This window comes from Musca autumnalis, unplaced genomic scaffold, assembly GCF_047663935.1.
Source record: "Musca autumnalis isolate F117 unplaced genomic scaffold, ASM4766393v1 scaffold_4, whole genome shotgun sequence".
NCBI lineage: Eukaryota > Metazoa > Arthropoda > Insecta > Diptera > Muscidae > Musca > Musca autumnalis.
The window spans coordinates 223,075,571-223,100,373 of NW_027411977.1; the positions used below are offsets into that span (position 1 = coordinate 223,075,571).

Sequence of the window (24,803 nt, forward strand, 5' to 3'; positions counted from 1 at the left end):
CTATGGTGAAATGTCTCAAGTGACATTTTCTCTATAGAGAAATGTCTCTATTGACATTTTTTCTATAGAAAAATGTCTCTAGTGACATTTTCTCTATGGAGAAATGTCTCCAGTGACATTTTCTCAATAAAGAAATGTCTCCAGTGACATTTTCTCAATAAAGAAATGTCTCAAGTGACATTTTCTCTATAGAAAAATATCTACAGTGAAATTTTCTCTATAGAGAAATGTCTCCATTGACATTTTTTCTATAGAAAAATGTCTCCTGTGACATTTTCTCTATAGAAAAATGTCTCCAGTGATTTTTTCTCCATGGAAAAATATCTCCAGTTACTTTTTCTCTATGGAAAAATGTCTCCAGTGACGTTTTCTCTATAGAAAAATTTCTCCAGGGACGTTCTCTCTATAGAAAAATGTCTCCAGTGAGATTTTCTGCATAGCAAAATGTCTCCAGTGACATTTACTCTATAGAAAAATGATTCAGCGACGTTTTCTCTATAGAAAAATGTCTCCAACGACATTTTCTCTAAAGAAAAATTTCTCTATACAGAAGCTGTCTTCTGTGACATTTTTTCTATAACAAATTTCAAAACTGATTTTTCTATATAGAAAATGTCTCCAGTGACTTTTTCTCTATAGAAATATGTCTCTAGTCACTTTCTCTCTATAGAAAAATGTCTCCAGTGACATATTCTCTATAGAAAAATGTCTCCAGTGAACTTTTCTCTATGGAAAAATGTCTCCAGTGACGTTCTCTCTATAGAAAATTTTCTCCAATTACATTTTCTCTATAGAAAAATGTCTCCAGTCAAATCTCTATAGAAAAATGTCTCCCGGGACAGTTTCTCCACAGAAAAATGTCTTCAGTGAAATTATCTCTTTAGGAAAATGTCTCCAGTGATATTTTCTCTGTAGAAAAATTTCTCCAGTGATATTTTCTCTAGAGAAAAATGTCCACAGTAATATTTTTCTATAGAAAAATGTTTCCATTGACTGTTTTCATAGGAAAATGTCACCAGTTCCATTCTTTCTCTACAATTGTATTTATATATATATTTGCGGAGAAAACTCTCCAAAGACTTTACCCCTTTCTACTTACCTCTTCATAGCTCAGCTTAAAACCTCTTGCCGACACCGAATCATCCGAATGGAAATGGACTGTAACTCGATTCGTTGCACTTCTCCAGGTGGCGCTGCTGTCGTCATCCCCTATATCACCACATTTTTTAAACAGAGTTACTGGGTCCTCGGCATCGTTTGTGGTCTCCGTAGCCTCAACATAGTCCAACTCACATTCATAGAAACTTTCCAATTCCAGTTCTTCCATGGTAAAAACAATTGTATGATGTTCCGCCACCTCAATGGTCCATTCACAATCAGCTTCCTCGGGATAGTTGTTGGGATAATTGGGTGATGTAATGACACCATTCTTGGCGGACAAAGTGCCACCACATTCTGAAAAAGATACAATTTTATTCAGAGGTGCTTTAACTCCATTACATTGCACTTACTTGCAGGCTTGGTCGTGTACGAGGCCTCAAAACCCTTGCCATTGTGTTCAGCATCACTGTAGAACCGCACATACATTTTATGACTGGAACTGCTAATTTCCAATGCATCCCTATGGCCACAGTGCCTCTCCCGTGGGTTATTTGTGTGGCGATGTGGTGATATGACCAATGCGTCCTTCGTACAATTTGTCGAATCTTCCAAATCCAAAGTGGCGATGGTCAGTTCTATGCCTTGTCCCGGTTGTGTAACAATTTCCCACACACATTCCATGTCATTCGGGTAGGGTTGTGGGTAGGAGGGTGATTTAAATGAGCCTTCGTTGGCACGCAGCACCTCCATACAGCCTACCATAACATATTCCAATTGGAAACTGATTGAATTCGTAGTTTGTTTAATGACCAAAGTGTCCGAGGTGGAGTTGAGGGTTTGACCCGATGTTTGTACCTCCACACTGCGATTACCATCCACGACAATGAGTTTGGCACCCTTGTCTGACCTTTCGAAGTGGGTAAACTCCAATTGGATATGATTACCCTTGGGAGCCTTTATGGTCCAGGAACAATTCACCTCCTCGCCATAATCGCCTTCTGAAACACCATAATTGGGACTTTCAATGATGCCGTAGTGTTTGGTTAGGGTAACGGTACAATTTGAGTAGTAACTCAATGAGAAGCCTCTCTCGCGATTCGTATCATCGGTTTGGAACAACACCAAGGCCTCATTACTATCCACCCAATACTGTTTGCCCATTTCCTGTTCATCCAAATTACACAAAGAAACCACTCGGCTTTTGTGTTCCGTGGTACCCTCAAAGATCTCCAACTTGTCATAGCGACAATCGGGATGTTGTTCCAAGGACAAGTCATTAATGGTGAAGTGAATGTTCGAACCTGGATGGACATGTATCCGCCACTCACACTGGGCACTGTTCGAATATGGATTTGGATAAAAAGGTGAAGTAATGAAACCCTGATCCGACTGCATATTACCACCACAACCATTCGAATAGACAAACCATCCAATTCTAAATCCGCGACGATTATCAAAACTATTCGAATGGAAATGCAAATACATTTGATTGGTAAAGCCCGGTATTTCCTCTGGTATCTGCGAATAATTGCCACAGAAAATGCCCACCAATGATGATTGATTTGAGCCACCATTTCTAGAAAGGGAAAGAGAGGGAAAATATCATTAATCCTCTGCCCCGATGTTTTTTTTTTTTTGAAACCCCCTTAGCTTACCTTATTTCCAAGTAATCATTGGAACAATTTTGTGAAGGTTCTACATCGAAAACTGGTATCAACAGCTTCACTTGTGTTCCAGGGGGTGTATTTAAAACCCACGTACAATCCAGATCTTCCGTGTAGTTCTGCGGCCAATTAGGAGATTTCAACTGACCGTGCGAAGAGTGTATATTGCCATTACATTGATTTTTGCTATCCACAAAATCATAGGCGAGTTCAAAGCCACTTGTGGCATCAGTGGAATCGGAAACGAATTTTATGGTTAAGAGGCGTGAATGACTGAGGAACGATTCCGGTTTATGGGCATCACAAAATCTGGAAAAAAACAACAAAAGAAAGAAAGTTGTTATGACGTCGGAGGTCATCTATGATGAAGTCCGAGGCCATCTACTGTAGAGAAGATGACATCCGAGGTCATCTACTGCAAAGTAGATGACGTCCGATGTCCTCTACTGTAGAGTAGTGGACATCTACTCTAGAGTAGATGACGTCCGAAGTCATATACTGTTTAGTATATGACGTCCGAGGTCATCTACTGTAGAGTATATGACGTCCGAGGTCATCCACTGTTGAGTATATGACGACCGAGGTCATCTGCTGTAGATTAGATGATGTCCGAGATCATTTACTGTTGATTGGCTTACGACCGAATGTCATCCAAGGCCATCTATTATAGAGTAGATGACGTCCGAGGTCATTTGCTGTAAAGTAGTTGACGTCCGAGGTTATCTACTGTAGAGTAGATGACGCCCGAGGTCATCTACTATAGGGTATATGACGTCCTCGGTCATCTACTGTAGAGTAGATGACGTCCGAGGTCCTCTACTCTAGAGTAGATTACTTCCGAGGTCAGCTACTATATAGTAGATGACGTCCGAGGTCATATTCTGTTGATTATATGACGTCCGAGGTCATATACTGTAGAGAAGATGACGTCAAAGGTCATATACTGTAGAGTAGATTAAATCCGAGATTACCTACTGTAGAGTAGATGACGTCCGATGTCCTCTACTGTAGAGTAGATAACGTCCAAGGACATATACTGTAGAGTACATGAAGTCCGAGGTCATCTGCTGTAGAGTAGATGACATCCTAGGCCATCTACTAAGGACTAGATGACGTCCAAGGTCATGTATTGTAGGGCAGATGACTTCCGAGTTCATCTACTGCAGAGTAGATGTCATCTGAGATCATCTACTATAGAGTAGATGACGTTCGAGGTAATCTGCTGTAGAGTAGATGATCTCAGACGTCATATACCCTACAGTAGATGACCTCGGACGTCATCTACTCTACAGTAAATGACCTCGGACGTCATCTACTCTACTGTACATGACTTCGGACGTCATCTCCTCTACTGTAGATGACTTCGGACGCCATCTACTCTAAAATAGATGACCACGGACGTTATCAAATCTACCGTAGATGACCTCTACTCTACAATAGAGGACATCGAACGTCATCTTCTCTACAGTAAATGGCCGCGGAAGTCATCTACTCCACTGTAGATGACTTCGGACTTCATATACTCAACAGTGGATGACCTCAACTCTACACTAGAATATATTGGAAGTCATCTACTCTACAGTAGATGACCTCATACGTCATCTACTCTACTGTAAGTGACTTCGGACGTCATCTACTCTACAGTAGACTTCGGACGTCATCTACTCTACAGTAGATGACCTCGGACGTCATCTACTCTACAGTAGATGACCTCGGACGTCATCTACTCTACAGTAGATGACCTCGGACGTCATCTACTCTACAGTAGATGACCTCGGACGTCATCTACTCTACAGTAGATGACCTCGGACGTCATCTACTCTACAGTAGATGATCTCGGACGTCATCTACTCTACAGTAGATGACCTCGGACGTCATATACTTTACAGTAGATGACCTTGGACGTCATCTACTCTACAGTAGATGACCTTGGACGTCATCTACTCTACAGTAGATGACCTTGGACGTCATCTACTCTACAATAGATGACCTCGGTCGTTATCTACTCTACTGTAGATGACTTCAGACGTCATCTACTCTAAAGTAGATGACCACGGACGTCATCGACACCACTGTAGATGACCACGGACGTCATCTACTCCATTGTCGATGACTTCGGACGTCATCTACTCTAAAATAGAAGACCACGGACGTCATCAAATGCAACGTAGATTACCTCTACTCTACAGTGAGGACATCGAACGTCATCTTCTTTACAGCAAATGACCACGGACGTCATCACTGTAAAGTAGATAATCTCGGACGTCATCTACTCTACAGTAGATGACCTCGGACGTCATATACTCTACCTTGGAAGTCATCTACTCCATTGTCGATGACTTCGGACGTCATCTACTCTAAAATAGATGACCACGGACGTCATCAAATGTACCGTAGATTACCTCTACTCTACAGTAGAGGACATCGAACGTCATCTTCCTAACAGTAAATGACCACGGACGTCATCTACTCTACAGCAGATGACCGTACGCCATATACTCTACTGTAAATGACTTCGGACGTGATATACTCTACTGTATATGACTTCGGACGTCGTATACTCAACAGTAGATGGCTTTGGACGTCATATACTCTAGAGCAGATGACCTCTACTCTACAGTAGAGGACATCGAACGTCATCTACTCTACAGTAAATTTCTACGGACGTCATCTCTCTGTAGTACATGCCAACGGACGTCATCTACTCTAAAGTTGATGACTTCGGCCTATAGCTACTCTACAGTAGATAACCTCAGACGTCATCTATTCTACAGTAGATGACCTCGGACGTCATCTACGCTACTGTTGAAGACGTCCAAGGTCATATACGGTGGATTTGATGACGTCCGATGTCATCTAATGTAGAGTAGATGTCTTCCGAGGTCTTCTACCATACCGTAGACGACGTCTGAGGTTCTCTGCTGTAGAGTAGATGACGTCCGAGGTCATCTGCTATAGAGTAGATGGCTTCCGAGGTCATCTGCTATAGAGTAAATGGCTTCCTAGATCATCCACTGCAGTGTAGATGTTATCCGGGATCATATACTGTAGAGTAAATGACGTCCGCGGTCCTCTAATGTAGAGCAGATGACGTTCGATGTCATTTGTTATTGAGTAGATGTCATCCGAGGCTATCTACTACAGAGTAGATGTTACCCGAGGACGTCTACTGTAGGGTAGATATCCTCCGAATCATCTGCTATATAGTAAACATCATCCGAAGTCATCTACTACAGAGTAGGTCTCGCCCAAGCTCATCTACTTTCTTCCTCTCGCTTTTCTTTCTTACCTTCCCAATGCCGAGCCACTCGAAGTGACTAAACTATCATAAATTTCCACATAATCATAGCTGCAGTCCACCGATTCCTCCAGAGCAAATGATTTCCAATTGATGAGAATATATTTATCCCGCGGTGCCATGATAACCCAATAACATTCCATGTCATGCATATAGGTGCCCTCGTCATTGGTGGGTAGGCGTATGGTATGACCCGGCTTAGTATAGACTCCACCACAATCTGTTTTACCAGTTGGTATGGCCTTATATTTCAGCTTGAAACCACGACCGCTGGATGTTAGGCCCGTTTTCAAATGTAAGATTATGAAATTTGTACGCGATACAAAGTCAATATCGGGAGATTTGTTCCCGCAAAATGGGCCCATGATATTCTTGTTCATGTCATCGTTAATCTGCAAGGAGGAGATGAGGTGTAGGACTAACTATGAAAAATTAAAGGTTGTGGATTGGTTCCTTTCTTACCCTCAATGAGGTGTGGGCGCAATCTTCATCTCCCTCCACGGCCGAATCTTTGAGATCAAACTCCTCAAAGTGCACTTCGATAACGGTATTGGGTTCTGTGTTGATTTTATAGGTACAGTAACGATCCGTGTTGCTTAGCTTGGGATAGCCAGGTGAGGTAACTATACCCTCCGGAGATTCAAAGGTGTAGGCGCAATCTGTAAATAAGAAATAACATCCAAGGATCGAAGGTATTATGATTAGATTTGACCTAGCCCATTGCCCTTAACATACCTGCCGAGTACTTCAGTTTAAATTCAGCTCCAGTTTTACCATAGAATTTTACGAGGGCCCGATTGTACAAGGATTGAACAAGTGAAGGTAGCCTTTTTTCGTTATTTCCACAGAACTTGGCTTGCAAGGACTTTTCTTCAGTGGTGGGGTTAATATCGTAAATCTAGGAAAAACAATTTAAAATTATTTCCAAATTGCTGCGGATATTCCACTAAAGCTACCACTCACCTCCACACAATCCTCAGGTGACATTTTAAAGATTTGGAATTGCATATTAATTATTTCACTTCCCGTCGTCATGCGCAGCTCATACTCACAGGACAAAGAATCTTGGCTAATGTGCGGTGATTGTATACTACCTTGAGGGGCTGTGTAGACACCACCACATCCCGGTAGCCGCTCTTCTAGAGAATAGAAAATTTGAAAACCTGTGTCTGTGCCAATATTGTCCGAGTGGAAGATGACATTTGCTTCGTTGGTGGGCAGCAGCAATGGCTGGGGATGAGAGGAATTGCAGAACTTCTCCACAACTTCACCCGAAATAGCATCGGAAATCTGAAATTTACCCAAACCACAGTTATTGGTTAACCTAAAACCGAAAGGCCTATCTCTAACTTACCTCCAAGAAATCATAGTTACAGCTGTCATGGCTTTCAATTTGCAAACTGAAGAACGTCAACTTGAGACGTTTATCATTTGGGGCCTTCAACAACCAATGACAATCACGATTTTTGGGATAATTACCAGGCGATCCGGGACTGGAAATTGTGCCATGGGTCTCCACATTGATCACACCGCCACATTGAGGCGGTATGGAATTCCATTCCAATTCAAAGCCCTCCTTCGAAGTGCTGTTATCCGATCTGAACCACAAATACAAATTATTCGTAGAGCTAATAATGTTACCACCCATAGGTTTGTGGGTACCACAAAACCGGCCGATAATTTGAGCCGCTGCCGAACGGCCATCATTAATTTGTAGCCAATCAAAACGACACTCGGTACCATCCTCCAAATCGAAACGATGGAAAGTGACATTCAATACCAACGATTCATTGGTTCGCAATATCCAGGCACATTGAGAATTGTGATCATACAGCGAGCCGGGAGGATATTTCAATTGTCCCGTAATACCCTGTAGCACTCCGCCACAATCATTGGCCTGCTTTTCACATTTTTCACCCAGAAAACCGGGAGCACATTGACAGGTGAAGGAACGGTTGGTTGAAGTGGTTATTGGGCGACAGCGACCATTGTTGCGACAAGGATTCGGGCTGCAAGGACTGGGTGCTGGGGTACAGGTCTCACCCATGAAACCTGGCGGACAAATACATTTGAAACTGCTGCCGCTATCGATGCAGGTGCCACCGTTCTGAAGGATAAAAACAAGGAGAGATTTAAACTAAGACTACTGCTAAAATCTGTTCCATAGACGATGACTCCGAAAGTCATCTACTCTGCAGCAGATGACTCCGAAAGTCATCTTATATGTAGCAGATGACTCCGAAAATCATCTATCTGCAGCAGATGACTCCAAAAGCCATCTACTTTGTAGCAGATGACTCTGAAAGTCATCTACTTTTTAGCAGGTGACTCCGAAAGTCAACTAATTTGTAGCAGACGACTCCGAAAGTCATCTATTTTGAAGTAGATGACTCGGAAACTCATCTGTTCTATAGAAGATGACTCCGAAGGTCATCTACTCTAGAGAGTATGACTCTAGAGAGTATCTACTCTAGTGAAGATGATTCCGAAAGTCACCTAATCTGCAGCAGATGACTCCGAAAGTCATCCATCCTGTAACAGATGACTCCGAAAGTCATCCATTCTGTAACATATGACTCCGAAAGTCATCTACTCTGTAGCAGATGACCCTGAAAGACATCTACTGCGTAGCAGATGACTCCGAAATTCCTCTACTCTGCAGCAGATGACTCCGACAGTCATCTAATGTGTAGCAGATGACTCCGAAAGTCGTCTACTATGTAACAGATTTCTCCGAAAGTCATCTACTCTCCAGAAGTTGACTCCGAACGTCATCTACTCTAGAGAAGATGACTCCGAACGTCATCTACTCTAGAGAAGATGACTCCGAACGTCATCTACTTTAGAGGAGAAGACTCCTATTGAAGAAGTCTCCGAACTTCATCTACTTTAGAGTAAATGACTCCGAACGCCATCTACTCTTGAGTAAATGACTCCGAACGTCATCTACTCTTGAGTAAATGACTCCGAAAGTCATCTATTCTAGAGTAAATGACTCCGAACGTCATCTAGAGTAAATGACCCCGAACGCCATCTACTCTTGAGTAAATGACTCCGAACGTCATCTACTCTAGAGTAAAAGACTCCGAACGTCATCGACTCTATAGAATATGACTCAAAACGTGATATACCCTAGAGTTGATGACTCTGGACGTCATCTACCCTAGATTATGACTCTGGACGACATCTACCATAGATTATATGACTCCCAACGTCATCTACTCTAGAGTAAATGACTCCGAATCTCATCTACTCTAGAGTAAATCATTCCGAACGCCATCTGCTCTTGAGTAAATGACTCCGTACGTCATCTACTCTTGAGTAAATGACTCCGAATGTCATCTACTCTTGAGTAAATGACTCCGAATGTCATCTACTCTAGAGTAAATGACTCCGAACGTCATCTACTCTAGAGTAAATGACTCCGAACGTCATCTACTCTAGAGCAAATGACTCCGAACGTCATCTACTCTAGAGTAAATGACTCTGAGCGCCATCTACTCTTGAGTAAATGACTCCGAACGTCATCCACTCTAGAGTAAATGACTCCGAACGTCATCCACTCTAGAGTAAATGACTCCGAACGTCATCCACTCTAGAGTAAATGACTCCGAACGTCATCTACTCTAGAGCAAATGACTCCGAACGTCATCTACTCTAGAGCAAATGACTCCGAACGTCATCTACTCTAGAGTAAATGACTCTAAGCGCCATCTACTCTTGAGTAAATGACTCCGAACGTCATCCACTCTAGAGTAAATGACTCCGAACGTCATCTATTCTATAGAAGATGACTCAAAACGTCATATACCCTAGAGTTTATGACTCTGGTCGTCATCTACCCTAGATTATATGACACCGAACCTCATCTACTCTAGAGTAAATGATTCCGAACGCCATCTACTCTTCAGTAAATGACTCCGAACGTCATCTACTCTAGAGCAAATGACTCCGAACGTCATCTACTCTAGAGCAAATGACTCCGAACGTCATCTACTCTAGAGCAAATGACTCCGAACGTCATCTACTCTAGAGTAAATGACTCTGAGCGCCATCTACTCTTGAGTAAATGACTCCGAACGTCATCCACTCTAGAGTAAATGACTCCGAACGTCATCTACTCTAGAGCAAATGACTCCGAACGTCATCTACTCTAGAGCAAATGACTCCGAACGTCATCTACTCTAGAGTAAATGACTCTGAGCGCCATCTACTCTTGAGTAAATGACTCCGAACGTCATCCACTCTAGAGTAAATGACTCCGAACGTCATCTATTCTATAGAAGATGACTCAAAACGTCATATACCCTAGAGTTTATGACTCTGGTCGTCATCTACCCTAGATTATATGACACCGAACCTCATCTACTCTAGAGTAAATGATTCCGAACGCCATCTACTCTTCAGTAAATGACTCCGAACGTCATCTACTCTAGAGCAAATGACTCCGAACGTCATCTACTCTAGAGCAAATGACTCCGAACGTCATCTACTCTAGAGTAAATGACTCTGAGCGCCATCTACTCTTGAGTAAATGACTCCGAACGTCATCCACTCTAGAGTAAATGACTCCGAACGTCATCTACTCTAGAGCAAATGACTCCGAACGTCATCTACTCTAGAGCAAATGACTCCGAACGTCATCTACTCTAGAGTAAATGACTCTGAGCGCCATCTACTCTTGAGTAAATGACTCCGAACGTCATCCACTCTAGAGTAAATGACTCCGAACGTCATCTATTCTATAGAAGATGACTCAAAACGTCATATACCCTAGAGTTGACGACTCTGGACGTCATCTACCCTATATTATATGACTCCGAACGTCATCTACTCTATAGTCTACTCTTGAGTAAATGACTCCGAACGCAAACTACTCTTGTGTAAATGACTCCGAAGGTCATCTACTTTAGAGTTAATGACTCCCAACGTCACCTATCCTAGAATAAATGACTCCAAGCGTCATCTGCTCCACAGAAAATGACTCCAAACGTCATCCGTTCCAGAGTAAATGACTCCGAACTTCATCTACTATATGGAAAGTGTCGCCGAACGTCTTCCAATTTAGAGTAAATGCCTGCGAACATCATCTACTCTGTAGGAGATGACTCTGAAAGTCATCTGCTCTATAGAAAATGACTCCGAACGCCATCTTCATTTACTGTATTACAGATTACTGCACTGATTTCATGAATTTATCAAAAGTTAATTGAAAATTACTCACCAAACACGGCTGATTATCACAATTCCTTGCTGTTCCCACCACACAGCCGTTCGGGCCAATGCCACTGCCCACCATACCTGCGGGGCAGCTACAGACCACAGTATTGGAAATTTCATTACACTTAGCCAAGGGATGGCAAATATTTGCCGTTGAACAGGTGGTAATGGAACCCACTGCAGACGAAGAGCTCGTATCCGATGTGGTCGCTGTAGAGGAACGTTCACAGGTGCGGCCATCACCCACCCAGCCCAAGGGACATTCACCACAATGATAGGAACCCTGAAAACAAAATTATAATTAATAACAAATCTTATATCGAAAGAAGAACATTTTCTTACATATGAATTAATACACTGGACCTTAGGATTCATGCTGCATCCTCCATTTTGATAGGCACATTCATCTATATCACGACATGTTACACCATTCCCCGTCATACCGGGACCACATGGTGCACACGTAAAGGAACCCGGTAAATTTATACATTTCGTTACACAGGGTGTGTGACTTTCGGCACATTCATCCACATCCACGGTACAGGCTGGTAGTAAACCCGTTGTCTTCCAACCTTGATCACAAATACACTTGTAGCCAAAGGTGTCATTGCTACTTATGCATGTACCATGACCACATAGTTCCCAGGATGAAGATTGTAAACAATCTCCTTTGCGCTGGGTGCAGTGAATACCAAACCATCCCGCTGGACAAATACAGCTGTACGAACCAAATTGATTAATGCATTGGGCACCGTTTTGACAACCCAAATCTGTGCCGGCATAGAGGGCACATTCATTGACATCTTTTTCACAGGTTAGGCCCTAGAATGGGGATATTTTTATTGTTGTTATTTCGGTTGAGGGTTTCTTTCCCGTTCTTCCTTACCTCAAAATTTTTCGGGCATTTACACACAAAGCCGCCAAAGATGTTCAAGCAATCACCACCATTTTGGCATGGATTGCTGCGACAGTAGTCCGTTTCCAAACGTTCCGTCAAGGTTTGTAGCTTTGTCTCCACACGTTGCATGCGGCTGCGGTAGCGTCTCATCGATTGGGTGGCAGAACGGGTACGATTTTGCAGCACACTAAAACGAGACTCCAAACCATGTGGACCAAACACCTCGGTCTTCAATGATGTTACACTATCCATTAGCTGTTTCAGTAATTCCTCTTCTTCTTCTGCCATTGCTCCAGTTGAGCCCATTATACGCCCCCTTTTTGATTGCAACAACATATCGATTACATCAAACTCATCGTTGATATTCAAACGGGATTTGCCCTTTAACACAAAGGTAATGTTACGATCTAAGCCGGATTCGAATATCAGGTGGCCATCTTTGGAAATAATTTTGGGTCTAGGGGGGAGGAGAGAGAAGGGGGAACATTTACATAAAATTTCATAATTTTCTATAAAATATTGGGCGTTAGACTCACGAATTCACCAATGCCACTAAAGGGGGCGTCATCCAACACAAGGCTAATATTGCAGCCACTATCAAGTGGTTGCTCATTCTAGAGAACGTTTTCATTTACTTTTTACAAGGATTTTATGTATGTCCTCTTATTTAACACACGGTACTTTTTCTAAGCATTTTTTTTTACTAAGATCTAAATATTTTTATTTTATCGCCGATTCCAATACGTCAACACTATGTAACTGTTCTTTGTAAAAAAATCTTATTTTGATACTGAAAGATGATAAAAGGACTTTCTCTTCACTAAAGTCCTTTTTCGAAATATTCACTTTTATATTTAAAACAAAATAATGCCAAAATATTTTATTCAACTTTCCACTTGATCCGCCGCTTCAAAACTGATTGAACTTCTGCTTGCAGCTACACAAGTCAATTTAGGGGGCGTTACTGATTGAGTGTTGTTGTTGTTGTTGTGTGAGCGTTTTGTCCCAAAAGATAAGATCACTCATTGGATGTTTTATCTCCCAGCAACGTTTGGGACCGATGGTACCATGAAGTGTAGATTGTCTCGAAATGTGAATGAATCTTTGGATTTGTGTCAGCTCTATTGAGACAATACTATCTGCAAGAGAGGGAAGTACCAACGAGAAATCCATCCAAAAAAAAAGAAAAATATTTAAAAAATCCACGCCCTTGAAAAAAATTATTTAAAAAATCCAGGCCCTTGAAAAAAATTATTTAAAAAATCCAGGCCCTTGAAAAAAATTATTTAAAAAATCCAGGCCCTTGAATAAAATTATTTAAAAAATCCACGCCCTTGAAAAAAATTATTTAAAAAATCCAGGCCCTTGAAAAAAATTATTTAAAAAATCCAGGCCCTTGAAAAAAATTATTTAAAAAATCCAGGCCCTTGAAAAAAATTATTTAAAAAATCCACGCCCTTGAAAAAAATTATTTAAAAAATCCAGGCCCTTGAAAAAAATTATTTAAAAAATCCACGTCCTTGAAAAAAATTATTTAAAAAATCCAGGCCCTTGAAAAAAATTATTTAAAAAATCCACGCCCTTGAAAAAAATTATTTAAAAAATCCACGCCCTTGAAAAAAATTATTTAAAAAATCCACGCCCTTGAAAAAAATTATTTAAAAAATCCACGCCCTTGAAAAAAATTATTTAAAAAATCCACGCCCTTGAAAAAAATTATTTAAAAAATCCACGCCCTTGAAAAAAATTATTTAAAAAATCCACGCCCTTGAAAAAAATTATCTAAAAAATCCACGCCCTTGAAAAAAATTATTTAAAAAATCCACGCCCTTGAAAAAAATTATTTAAAAAATCCACGCCCTTGAAAAAAATTATTTAAAAAATCCACGCCCTTGAAAAAAATTATTTAAAAAATCCACGCCCTTGAAAAAAATTATTTAAAAAATCCACGCCCTTGAAAAAAATTATTTAAAAAATCCACGCCCTTGAAAAAAATTATTTAAAAAATCCACGCCCTTGAAAAAAATTATCTAAAAAATCCACGCCCTTGAAAAAAATTATTTAAAAAATCCACGCCCTTGAAAAAAATTATTTAAAAAATCCACGCCCTTGAAAAAAATTATTTAAAAAATCCACGCCCTTGAAAAAAATTATTTAAAAAATCCACGCCCTTGAAAAAAATTATTTAAAAAATCCACGCCCTTGAAAAAAAACTATTTAAAAAATCCACGCCCTTGAAAAAAATTATTTAAAAAATCCACGCCCTTGAAAAAAATTATTTAAAAAATCCACGCCCTTGAAAAAAAACTATTTAAAAAATCCACACCCTTGAAAAAAATTATTTAAAAAATCCACGCCCTTGAAAAAAATTATTTAAAAAATCCACGCCCTTGAAAAAAATTATTTAAAAAATCCACGCCCTTGAAAAAAATTATTTAAAAAATCCACGCCCTTGAAAAAAATTATTTAAAAAATCCACGCCCTTGAAAAAAATTATTTAAAAAATCCACGCCCTTGAAAAAAATTATCTAAAAAATCCACGCCCTTGAAAAAAATTATTTAAAAAATCCACGCCCTTGAAAAAAATTATTTAAAAAATCCACGCCCTTGAAAAAAATTATTTAAAAAATCCACGCCCTTGAAAAAAATTATTTAAAAAATCCACGCCCTTGAAAAAAATTATTTAAAAAATCCACGCCCTTGAAAAAAAACTATTTAAAAAATCCACGCCCTTGAAAAAAATTATCTAAAAAATCCACGCCCTTGAAAAAAATTATTTAAAAAATCCACGCCCTTGAAAAAAAACTATTTAAAAAATCCACACCCTTGAAAAAAATTATTTAAAAAATCCACGCCCTTGAAAAAAATTATTTAAAAAATCCACGCCCTTGAAAAAAATTATTTAAAAAATCCACGCCCTTGAAAAAAATTATTTAAAAAATCCACGCCCTTGAAAAAAATTATTTAAAAAATCCACGCCCTTGAAAAAATTATTTAAAAAATCCACGCCCTTGAAAAAAATTATTTAAAAATCCACGCCCTTGAAAAAAATTATTTAAAAATCCACGCCCTTGAAAAAAATTATTTAAAAAATCCACGCCCTTGAAAAAAAAATTATTTAAAAAATCCACGCCCTTGAAAAAAAAATTATTTAAAAAATCCACGCCCTTGAAAGAAATTATTTAAAAAATCCACGCCCTTGAAAAAAATTATTTAAAAAATCCACGCCCTTGAAAAAATTATTTAAAAAATCCACGCCCTTGAAAAAAAATATTTAAAAAATCCATGCCCTTGAAAAAAATTATTTAAAAAATCCAGGCCCTTCAAAAAAATTATTTAAAAAATCCAGACCCTTGAAAAAAATTATTTAAAAAATCCACGCCCTTGAAAAAAATTATTTAAAAAATCCACGCCCTTGAAAAAAATTATTTAAAAAATCCACGCCCTTGAAAAAAAATTATTTAAAAAATCCACGCCCTTGAAAAAAATTATTTAAAAAATCCACGCCCTTGAAAAAAAATTATTTAAAAAATCCACGCCCTTGAAAAAAATTATTTAAAAAATCCACGCCCTTGAAAAAATTATTTAAAAAATCCACGCCCTTGAAAAAAAATATTTAAAAAATCCACGCCCTTGAAAAAAATTATTTAAAAAATCCACGCCCTTGAAAAAAATTATTTAAAAAATTATTTAAAAAATCCACGCCCTTGAAAAAAATTATTTAAAAAATCCACGCCCTTGAAAAAAATTATTTAAAAAATCCACGACCTTGAAAGAAATTTTTTAAAAAATCCACGCCCTTGCAATAAGTTATTTAAAAAACCCAAGCCCTTGAAAAAAATTACTTAAAAAATCCAAGTCCTTGAAAAAAATTATTTAAAAAATCCACGCCCTTGAAAAAAATTATTTAAAAAATCCACGACCTTGAAAAAATTTATTTGAAAAATCCACGCCCTTGAAAAAATTTATTTGAAAAATCCACGCCCTTGAAAAAAATGATTTAAAAAATTATTTAAAAAATCCACGCCCTTGAAAAAATTATTTAAAAAATCCACGCCCTTGAAAAAAATTATTTAAAAAATCCACGACATTGAAAGAAATTATTTAAAAAATCCACGCCCTTGAAAAAAATTATTTAAAAAATCCACGACATTGAAAGAAATTATTTAAAAAATCCACGCCCTTGCAAAAAGTTATTTAAAAAATCCACGCCCTTGAAAAAAATTATAAGCACTTGAAAAACAATTTAAAAGCATCCATACCTAATACGCTGTTGTTGCTTGTAAGTATTTGTGGTAGTCAATGACTTTGTAGGCCACACGTTTTCATTCAATTTGTGAAAGGCTTTTTGTTTTGCACACTTATGTACATATATTTCTGTCAATTTATTTTATCTTCACAACGTATGTAGATATTGAAGTCCTGACAATCCACGTACAGAAAAAAAATAAACAAATCTTAAATAAGTTGCCGTAGTTAAGGTCATTTTAAGATCACCATTGTTACAGTTACACACGTGTAGACTAGCCGAAAACCTTTAACAGATGCCACCGATGGTGATTCACAGGAGGTCTGGATGATTTAATAAATAATAAGTTTAGTTGTTTTTGGCTATTTGTTAGACAATGCGACACAATTTTGTGTCTCACAAAAATTGACAACAGATTTATGTTGACAATAATGTAAGTGATTTTTGCAATAAGAAATTAAATAAATAATGGGGAGTTGTGTTTCTGTTCTTTATCTTAATAGGTTCATCTTATCTTGATATGGTTCAGTGAACTAATTTTTTGAAATACAAACATGTGGCGTATACGTTGTGACAGTAGTTATTCGCCCTGCAGCATACGTTTCAATGTGCGACATATTCTTAGCAAAACTATAAAAAAACCATTTAAAAAATAATTTTTATCTTCACAAATGACAACTTATTGTGTGATGTAATTAAATTTCTTTGCTTTTTCTCTAAAAAATTTTTGCTCTTCCTTCCAATCATAACATATTTTTTATACTTCCTTCTTTGTCATTGTACATATTTTTTCTTTGCAAATCGTTTTAAGTGGCCACACGCGCATTTTATGCGTGTGTGGGTATTTTTTGTGGTGCTGGTTGTGGTCACTAAACTCCAAACTTAGTGTACAATATGCTTGGGGACATGTATGTCCATTCCCCTCTTCGAAAATTGCTGTGGGTGTGTATTGGTTTTCCAACACATTAGGAAATATCATTTTATTAAACCCATCCTGTTTCCTGGCCTATGTTTCCGTCGATACCAGCCATCATCTAGTCTTATTGACAAACAATGTTTTCGACAACATCCGTTTTGTTTTTACATGAAATATTTGCTGTTTCATTCATATATCTCCAACACACGTTCGGACATGTGTCAAGAGTTTTATAATAGAAATAGTGTGTGTCCTTTTGTCTTTGGGAAGTGTCTTTTTGTGTTCGGGGAACATGTTTTATTGGCGGTTTTATTATTGCCGTGTCTTATCTTCTGTTTGTTGTTGTTCTTTGTGCTGTATTCTTAAGATTAATTCAATTAATGAGCATTTTGGGGAACTTCATGTGGACCTTTGTTGTTTGGAAAGATAGAGAACAATTTATTATATGGCTTTAATGTGAAGTTTATCCCCAGAAGGGACAACTGATATCATGTTTATTCATAGGATCGAAGGATCGAAAGTGGACAATAGGCATTGATTTTTTAAATAATTTTAGGAGTATCAAAGATGGAAAATATGCGTGGATTTTTTAAATAATTTTTGGAGGATCCATAGTGGACAATAGGCGTGGATTTTTAAATAATTTTTGGAGGATCCAAAGTGGACCATAAGCGCGTAGGATGTTCCCACAGAAACTTCGAAGACCTCCCTCATGGAGGATTGAGATCTTTAGAAGGTCTTTACCTCGAACAGGAGTATTTCCCGAGTTTAAGGTATCAAACAAACCATGTCAAGCTCAATGAACAAAATAAAATTAAAAGTGAACAGGAGAACTCTGGAGATTCTCAAAAGAATTTCCGGACACAACAGAAGAAAAGGCTGTAGAGACTGATAAGAAGGTGTTATTTTACGTCTTCAGAGGATTGACAACTGTTGCCAGATTTCAGTGTGTATTGATTCACCGTTTTCCTTGAAATTAATGCGTTATCAAACAGCTCACTCAGCCATCATGTGGCAAGCGTTTGGAATTAATCAAGATTAATGAGCAAATTATCCTCCACCAAACTGTTAACAAACGTAAGGCCAATAAATCACGACTTAAAGTTATTTGAAGGGATTATAAGGGTCAAGTTACGATCACAAATTTGTTAGACAAACTATTTGCCAAGCATGTTAAATTCTACAAGAAACTGTAATTTGTGTTAAGCTTATGACAGGCATTAGCTGTGGAATGGGCTTACATAGTACAACACCAATAAATGTTGATTTTAAAAAGAAATTTTAATTATACCTTAGATGACTGTAAACATGAATAAGCATTTTTAGAAGTTTTTCAAACAAAAAAAAAAAACTTTTGGAGATCCTAAGTGGGTAATAACCGATGCTTTTTACATTTCTAGGAGATCATAATTTTATTTTTTAAAAAATGTTAGATCAATTAAGATTTTTGTAAGAGAGAAAACTTGGTTTTTTTAATGATTTTTTTGGAGGATTTTTATAAGAGAGAACGCGAGGATTTTTTATTGATTTTTTGGAGGGTTTCTACAAGTGAGAAAGCATGGATTTTTAACGATTTTTTGGTCGATTTTTATAAGTGAGAAAGCGTGGATTTTCTAATAATTTTTTTGGAGGACCTTCTACTGATTTTTTGGGGAATTTTTATAGGAGAGAAATCGTTGATTTTTTAACGATTTTTTTGGAGGATTTTTATACGAGAGAAAGCGTGCATTTTTAAATGATTTTTTGGAGGATTTTTAAAGAGAGAAAGCGTGGATTTTTTAATGATTTTGTGGAGGATTTTTATAAGAGAGAAAGCGTGGATTTTTTAATGATTTTTTGGAGGATTTTTATACGAGAGAAAGCGTGGATTTTTTAATGATTTTTGGAGTATTTTTATAAGAGAGAAAGCGTGGATTTTTTAATGATTTTTGGGGGATTTTTATAAGAGAGAAATTGTGGATTTTTTAATGATTTTTTGAAGGATTTTTATAAGAGAGAAACCGTAGTTTTTTAGTGATTTTTTGGAGAATTTTTATAAGAGAGAAAGCGTGGATTTTTTAATGATTTTTGGGGGATTTTTATAAGAGAGAAATCGTGGATTTTTTAATGATTTTTTGGAGGATTTTTAAAAGAGAAAATTCGTGGATTTTTTAATGATTTTTTGAAGGATTTTTATAAGAGAGAAATCGTGGATTTTTAAATGATTTTTTGAGGTTTTTTATAAGATAGAAAGCGTAGATTTCTTAATGATTTTTTTGGAGGATTTTTATAAGTGAAGAAGCCTAGATTTTTAATGAAATTTTTGGAGGATTTTAAAAAAAGAGAGAAAGCGTGAATTTTTTAATTATTTCTTTGAGGTTTTTTATAAGAGAGAAGATTTCTTAATGATTTTTACAAGAGAGAAATCGTGGTTTTTTAATGATTTTTTTGAAGGATTTTCTAATGATTTTGGGGGGATTTTTGTAGGAGAGGAAGCGTAGATTGTTAAATGATTTTTTGAAGGATTTTTAATGATTTTTGTAAGAGAGAAAGCGTGGATTTTTTAATGATTTTTAGAGAAAAAGCGTTGATTTTTTAATGTATCGATCGTTCCGAGGCGCAAACAGTGATTCGGTCCACTACCTTGTTGCAGCAAAGGTACGTACCCGTCTAAACGTTGCAAATAAAGCACGAACAGACACAACGCGGAAGTTGGACATCGATAGGCTGCAAACACAACAGATAGCCACAGCATATTCCACTCAACTAGCCCAATTGCTTAACGCGAGCACTCTTTGTCCCGATAACATAACAACACAATGGCAAAATATTGCCCACTCCATGCAAACAGCCGCAAAATTCATACTTGGATACCAGAGACCTCCACAAAGGAATTCATGGTATGACCAGGAGTGTCTTGCTACTACTGAAGAGAAAAATGCTGCATATGGAGCTACCTTACACTCAGTAGCAACGCGTAGCGCACGAGAGAGATATCGGGAGAAAAGGAGAGAAGAGAAACGTCTTTTCCTCAAGAAAAAGAGAGAAATGGAAAAGCGGGAGTGTGAAAAAATCGAGATGTACAGGAGCCAGAATGAAGTGCGAAAATTCTACCAAAGACTGAAACATCAAACAGATGGCTTTGGTACGGGCACATCCTCCTGTAGAGACCAGCAAGGTAATCTGGTAACAGATACAGATAGCGTTCTTAGGATCTGGAAGGAACATTTCTCCAATCTGCTGGTATCCAATTGTAGCGAAGACGATGATACCACAGATCCAATCGCAGAAGATGGTATAGAATGTATACCGCCCGGCCAAGCAATCAACCGGCTGAAGAATAATAAAGTAGCAGGAGCCGATGGCTTACCAGCCGAGCTGTTTAAAACCGGAGGCGACACGCTGATAAGGTGTATGCATCAGCTAGTTAACACCATCTGGCAGGAAGAACGCGTACCCGATGATTGGAACCTGAGCATCCTGTGTCCCGTTCACAAGAAAGGAGATAAGACTGTATGCTCCAACTATAGGGGCATAAGTCTTCTCCCTATTGCCTATAAGATTATGTCAGGGATATTGTGCGAACGACTAAAGCCAATGGTCAACGAAATAATTGGACCATACCAATGTGGCTTTAGACCTGGCAAGTCCACCATTGACCAGATTTTTACCCTGCGGCAAATCCTGGAGAAGACCCAAGAGATGTAGATCGACATATATCACCTTTTTGTCGATTATAGAGCAGCATTTAACAGTCCCCTCCGATCAAAGGTATTCCATGCAATGTCTGAATTCGGTATCCCCGCAAAGCTCATCCGGCTTTGTAAGATGACTTTAACTGATACTATGTCCTCAGTTAGAATTGGAAAGAACCTCTCCGAACAGTTCGGTACCAAAAGAGGTTTCAGACAAGGAGACGGTCGTCGTGTGATCTATTCAACATCCTGCTGGAAAAGGTCATACGAGACGCGAAGGTCAAAAGAAATGGAACAATATACCTGAACAGCCATATGTTACTGGCTTATGCCGACGACATTGACATCATGGGTCGATCGGTAAAGAAGTAACTGACACCTTTACAAAAGTCGAAAGAGAATCTGCTAAAGTTGGTCTGGCAGTAAACGGCGAAAAACCAAGTTGATGGTATCGACGCGTAATATTACCACAAACCCCGCACCATTTGTGAATGTTGGTACCTACAATTTTGAGGTAGTAAAGGACTTCGTCTACCTCGGCACCGCCATAAACACAACAAATAACATCAGTTGTGAAATACGAAGAAGAATAGTGTTGGCTAACAGATGCTACTTTGGGCTGAGTAAGCAGTTTAGGAATAAAGCCACCTCTCGTCAAACAAAAGTAACACTTTACAAAACACTGATACTACCCGTGCTAATGTATGGTTCCGAAGCATGGGTACTTGCTCAAGCAGATAAGGCAGTGCTTGGTGTGTTCGAGAGAAAAATTTTTCGAAAGATCTACGGGCCAATCTGTGTTGACGGCGAATATCGGCGTCGTATGAACAACGAGCTGTACCAACTATACAATGACATCAATGTAGTTGAACAAATCGAGATACAACGATTGCGATGGCTAGGCCATGTTATAAGAATGAGTGATGGTGAACCCGCTAAAAAGGCGTATAAATACGGGCCGCATGGGGGTTCTCGCAGATCTGGTAGGCCAAAGCTTCGTTGGAGCGAACAAGTGAAACGAGATATCAGTAAGCTACATATCCCAGATTGGGAAAATACAGCAGCAAACAGAGAGGATTGGAGATTTTTTCTTTGTTCGGCTTATGGAACAAATGTTCTGTAAAAACCCAGCTAAGTACGTAAGTAAGTACCTCTTGTGGTCTTCGATAGATAACATATGACTTCTTGAAGACTTCTAAGGACACCAAAATACACCTTGAGGAGGTCTATAAGCAACAAAAGGCGTCATGAGGTCTTCTATAGACAACATAAGACTTCTTGAGGACCTTTTTAGACAACAGAAAACCTACTGAGATCTTCTATAGACAAAAGAAGTTCTCCTAGGGTATTCTAAAGAAAATAGAAAGCATCCCAAGGCCTCTAATATACAACAGAAAGCATCTTAAGGGCTTCTATAGACAAGAGAAGACCTCCTAAGGTATTTTAAAAAGAGAGAGAGAAGATATCTCTTGGCTTTCTTTAGACAACGGTAGACCTCTTAAGAACAACATACGAGGATAATAATTGTAGATTTTTGGAAATAATTTTTATATGGTCCAAGAAGGATTCTCAGCGTGTTTTTTAACAAATTTTTAGAGCATCCAAGAAGTACTAAGCACTTAGTCTTTTAAATAAGTTTTAAAGGACACATTGTGGGGTATCAGCGTAATTTTTTAAAATAATTTTTAGTTTTTGAAGCATCCAATGTGGACTATAAGCAATAATTTTTAATATTACATTTTCGTAAGATACGAAGGGGCTTCATATGTTCTCTCTCGTTAAATTCTGCTTAGTCATGTCATATAAACAAAGCCCATTTTGTTTTTCTTTTTTCTACATTTTATAAATCTTTAATGTCCCCATATTCGTTGGAACGCGTTGTTGTTGCCAAAGATTGAAGTTGTTTTTGCTCCATTGTCTAATTCTATGCATGGTACGAGTTGCTCCTATTTTCACTTTTTTTTGCTATTGTAACGAACAACAAATTGTCATCAAAAATTGCCTATGAAATGAAAGAGGTTATTTTAGGGGTAAAACTAACTAACAATAATGGCAATTATCATTGTAAACGAAGCATAAAAATACTGTAATATTGTTGGTACCTATCATGTGTTACAAAACCAATCAAACAGGGTGGGGAAAAGAAATTTGATAGATTTAAAAAAACATAATTTTTTAGGGAACTATTTTTGAAAAATACATATAGTATTCTTGGCTCTTATTTATTTAGATAAGATTTGAAATTACAATACCCCAAAATTTGTCCTCACCTTCTTTGATAGGCATCAAACAACATTTCACCCCTTTGGCATTTACAAAAATATCAGTTTCTTTTTCCAACACAAAGCAGGAATTGTAGCAGAGACCACTCTCACAGCCTGGAAGAGTGGGAGGAATTGTACATATCTCAAATACACAGTCCATTAAAATCCCTGTCAATATTACAAGCAATCACAGACGCTTACATACGTACATACATACCTATTGTCATCAACACAAAATATTGAGGAAGTCTAAAAGTTGGTAGGTAAGGTAGAGAACATTGCAAAGTCGAAATATGAACCTAGAAAGCCACAACGGTTGAAATCTTCAGAAGGCCTTTACCTCAAACAGGAGTAATAGTTTTCCGAGTTCTAAGGTATCGAACAAACCATGTCAAGCTTAATGAACAAAATAAAATTAAAAGTGAACAGGAGAACTTTGGAGATTCTCAAAAGAATTTCCGGACATCATAAAAGAAAAGTTCGGCTGTAGAGACTGATAAGAAGATGTTATCTTACGTCTTCAGAATATTGACAACTTTTGCCAGATATCAGTGTGTATTGATCCGCCGTTTTCCTTGAAATTAATGCGTTCTCAGCCAGCTCACTCAGTCTTGTATATCTGTAGCCATTAATTCTTAACCAACAACTGCTTCGAATACCTTCCACAACATGTGGCAAGCGTTTGGAATTAATCAAGATTAATGAGCAAATTATCCTCCACCAAACTGTTAACAAACTTAAAGGCAATAAATCACGACTTAAAGTTATTTGAGGGGATTATAAGGGTCAAGTTACAATTACAAATTTCTTAGACAAACTATTTGCCATACATGTTAAATTCTACAAGAAACTGTAATTTGTGTTAAGCTTATGAAAGGCATAAGCTGGGTAATGGGGATCCTCACATAAAAAAACGAAGGAAAAACAACACCAATAAATTTTGATTTTTAATAGAAATTTTAATGATACCATAGACGACTATAAACATGAATAAGCATTTTTAGAAGTTTTTCAAAAGACGCTAAAAGTGGATTAACAAAAAAAAAAAAAAAAAAAACTTTTAGAGATCCTATGGGGGCAATAACCGATGATTTCTAGGGGTTCATAACAACTTTTTTTTAAATGTTGGATCAATTTAGATTTTTATAAGAGAGAAAGCGCGGATTTTTTAAATGATTTTTTGAGGATTTTTTAATTATTTTTTGGGGATTTTATGTAGGAGAGATAGCGTGGATTTTTTAATCATTTTTTTAAAGATTTTTAAAAGAGAGAAAATAAGGATTTTTCATGAGTTTTTGGGGGACTTTTATAAGAGAGAAAGCGTGGATTTTCAATGATTTTTTGGAGAATTTTTATATGAGAGAATGCGTGGATCTTTTAACGATTTTTTGGAGGATTTTTATACAAGAGAAAGCGTGGATTTTTTAATGATTTTTTAGAGGATTTTTATAAGAGAGAAAGCGTGGTTTTTTTAATGATTTTTTGGAGGATTTTTATTAGAGAGAACGCGTGGATTTTT

The 24,803-nt window shown here is 37.8% G+C and overlaps 2 protein-coding genes across 2 annotated transcripts in view; one reads left to right on the plus strand and one right to left on the minus strand.

Annotated features, from left to right (window-relative positions):
• Positions 1 to 12,949, minus strand: part of Cubn (Cubilin) — a 29,421-nt gene extending 16,472 nt beyond the window's left edge. The window contains exons 1-12 of the mRNA XM_073982156.1: positions 12,718 to 12,949; positions 12,170 to 12,638; positions 11,626 to 12,105; positions 11,288 to 11,566; positions 7,418 to 8,170; positions 7,027 to 7,353; positions 6,799 to 6,961; positions 6,526 to 6,722; positions 6,055 to 6,455; positions 2,757 to 3,074; positions 1,512 to 2,677; positions 1,100 to 1,455 (exon numbers count right to left, since the gene is read on the minus strand). Of these exons, the coding sequence (XP_073838257.1) occupies positions 1,100 to 1,455; positions 1,512 to 2,677; positions 2,757 to 3,074; positions 6,055 to 6,455; positions 6,526 to 6,722; positions 6,799 to 6,961; positions 7,027 to 7,353; positions 7,418 to 8,170; positions 11,288 to 11,566; positions 11,626 to 12,105; positions 12,170 to 12,638; positions 12,718 to 12,812 (5,004 nt within the window). The 5' untranslated portion in view covers positions 12,813 to 12,949. The remainder of the gene's footprint in view (positions 1 to 1,099; positions 1,456 to 1,511; positions 2,678 to 2,756; positions 3,075 to 6,054; positions 6,456 to 6,525; positions 6,723 to 6,798; positions 6,962 to 7,026; positions 7,354 to 7,417; positions 8,171 to 11,287; positions 11,567 to 11,625; positions 12,106 to 12,169; positions 12,639 to 12,717) is intronic.
• The window catches only part of LOC141400740 (uncharacterized), an 85,589-nt gene that overhangs the window by 53,388 nt on the left and 7,398 nt on the right, over positions 1 to 24,803 (plus strand). The window lies entirely within an intron of this gene.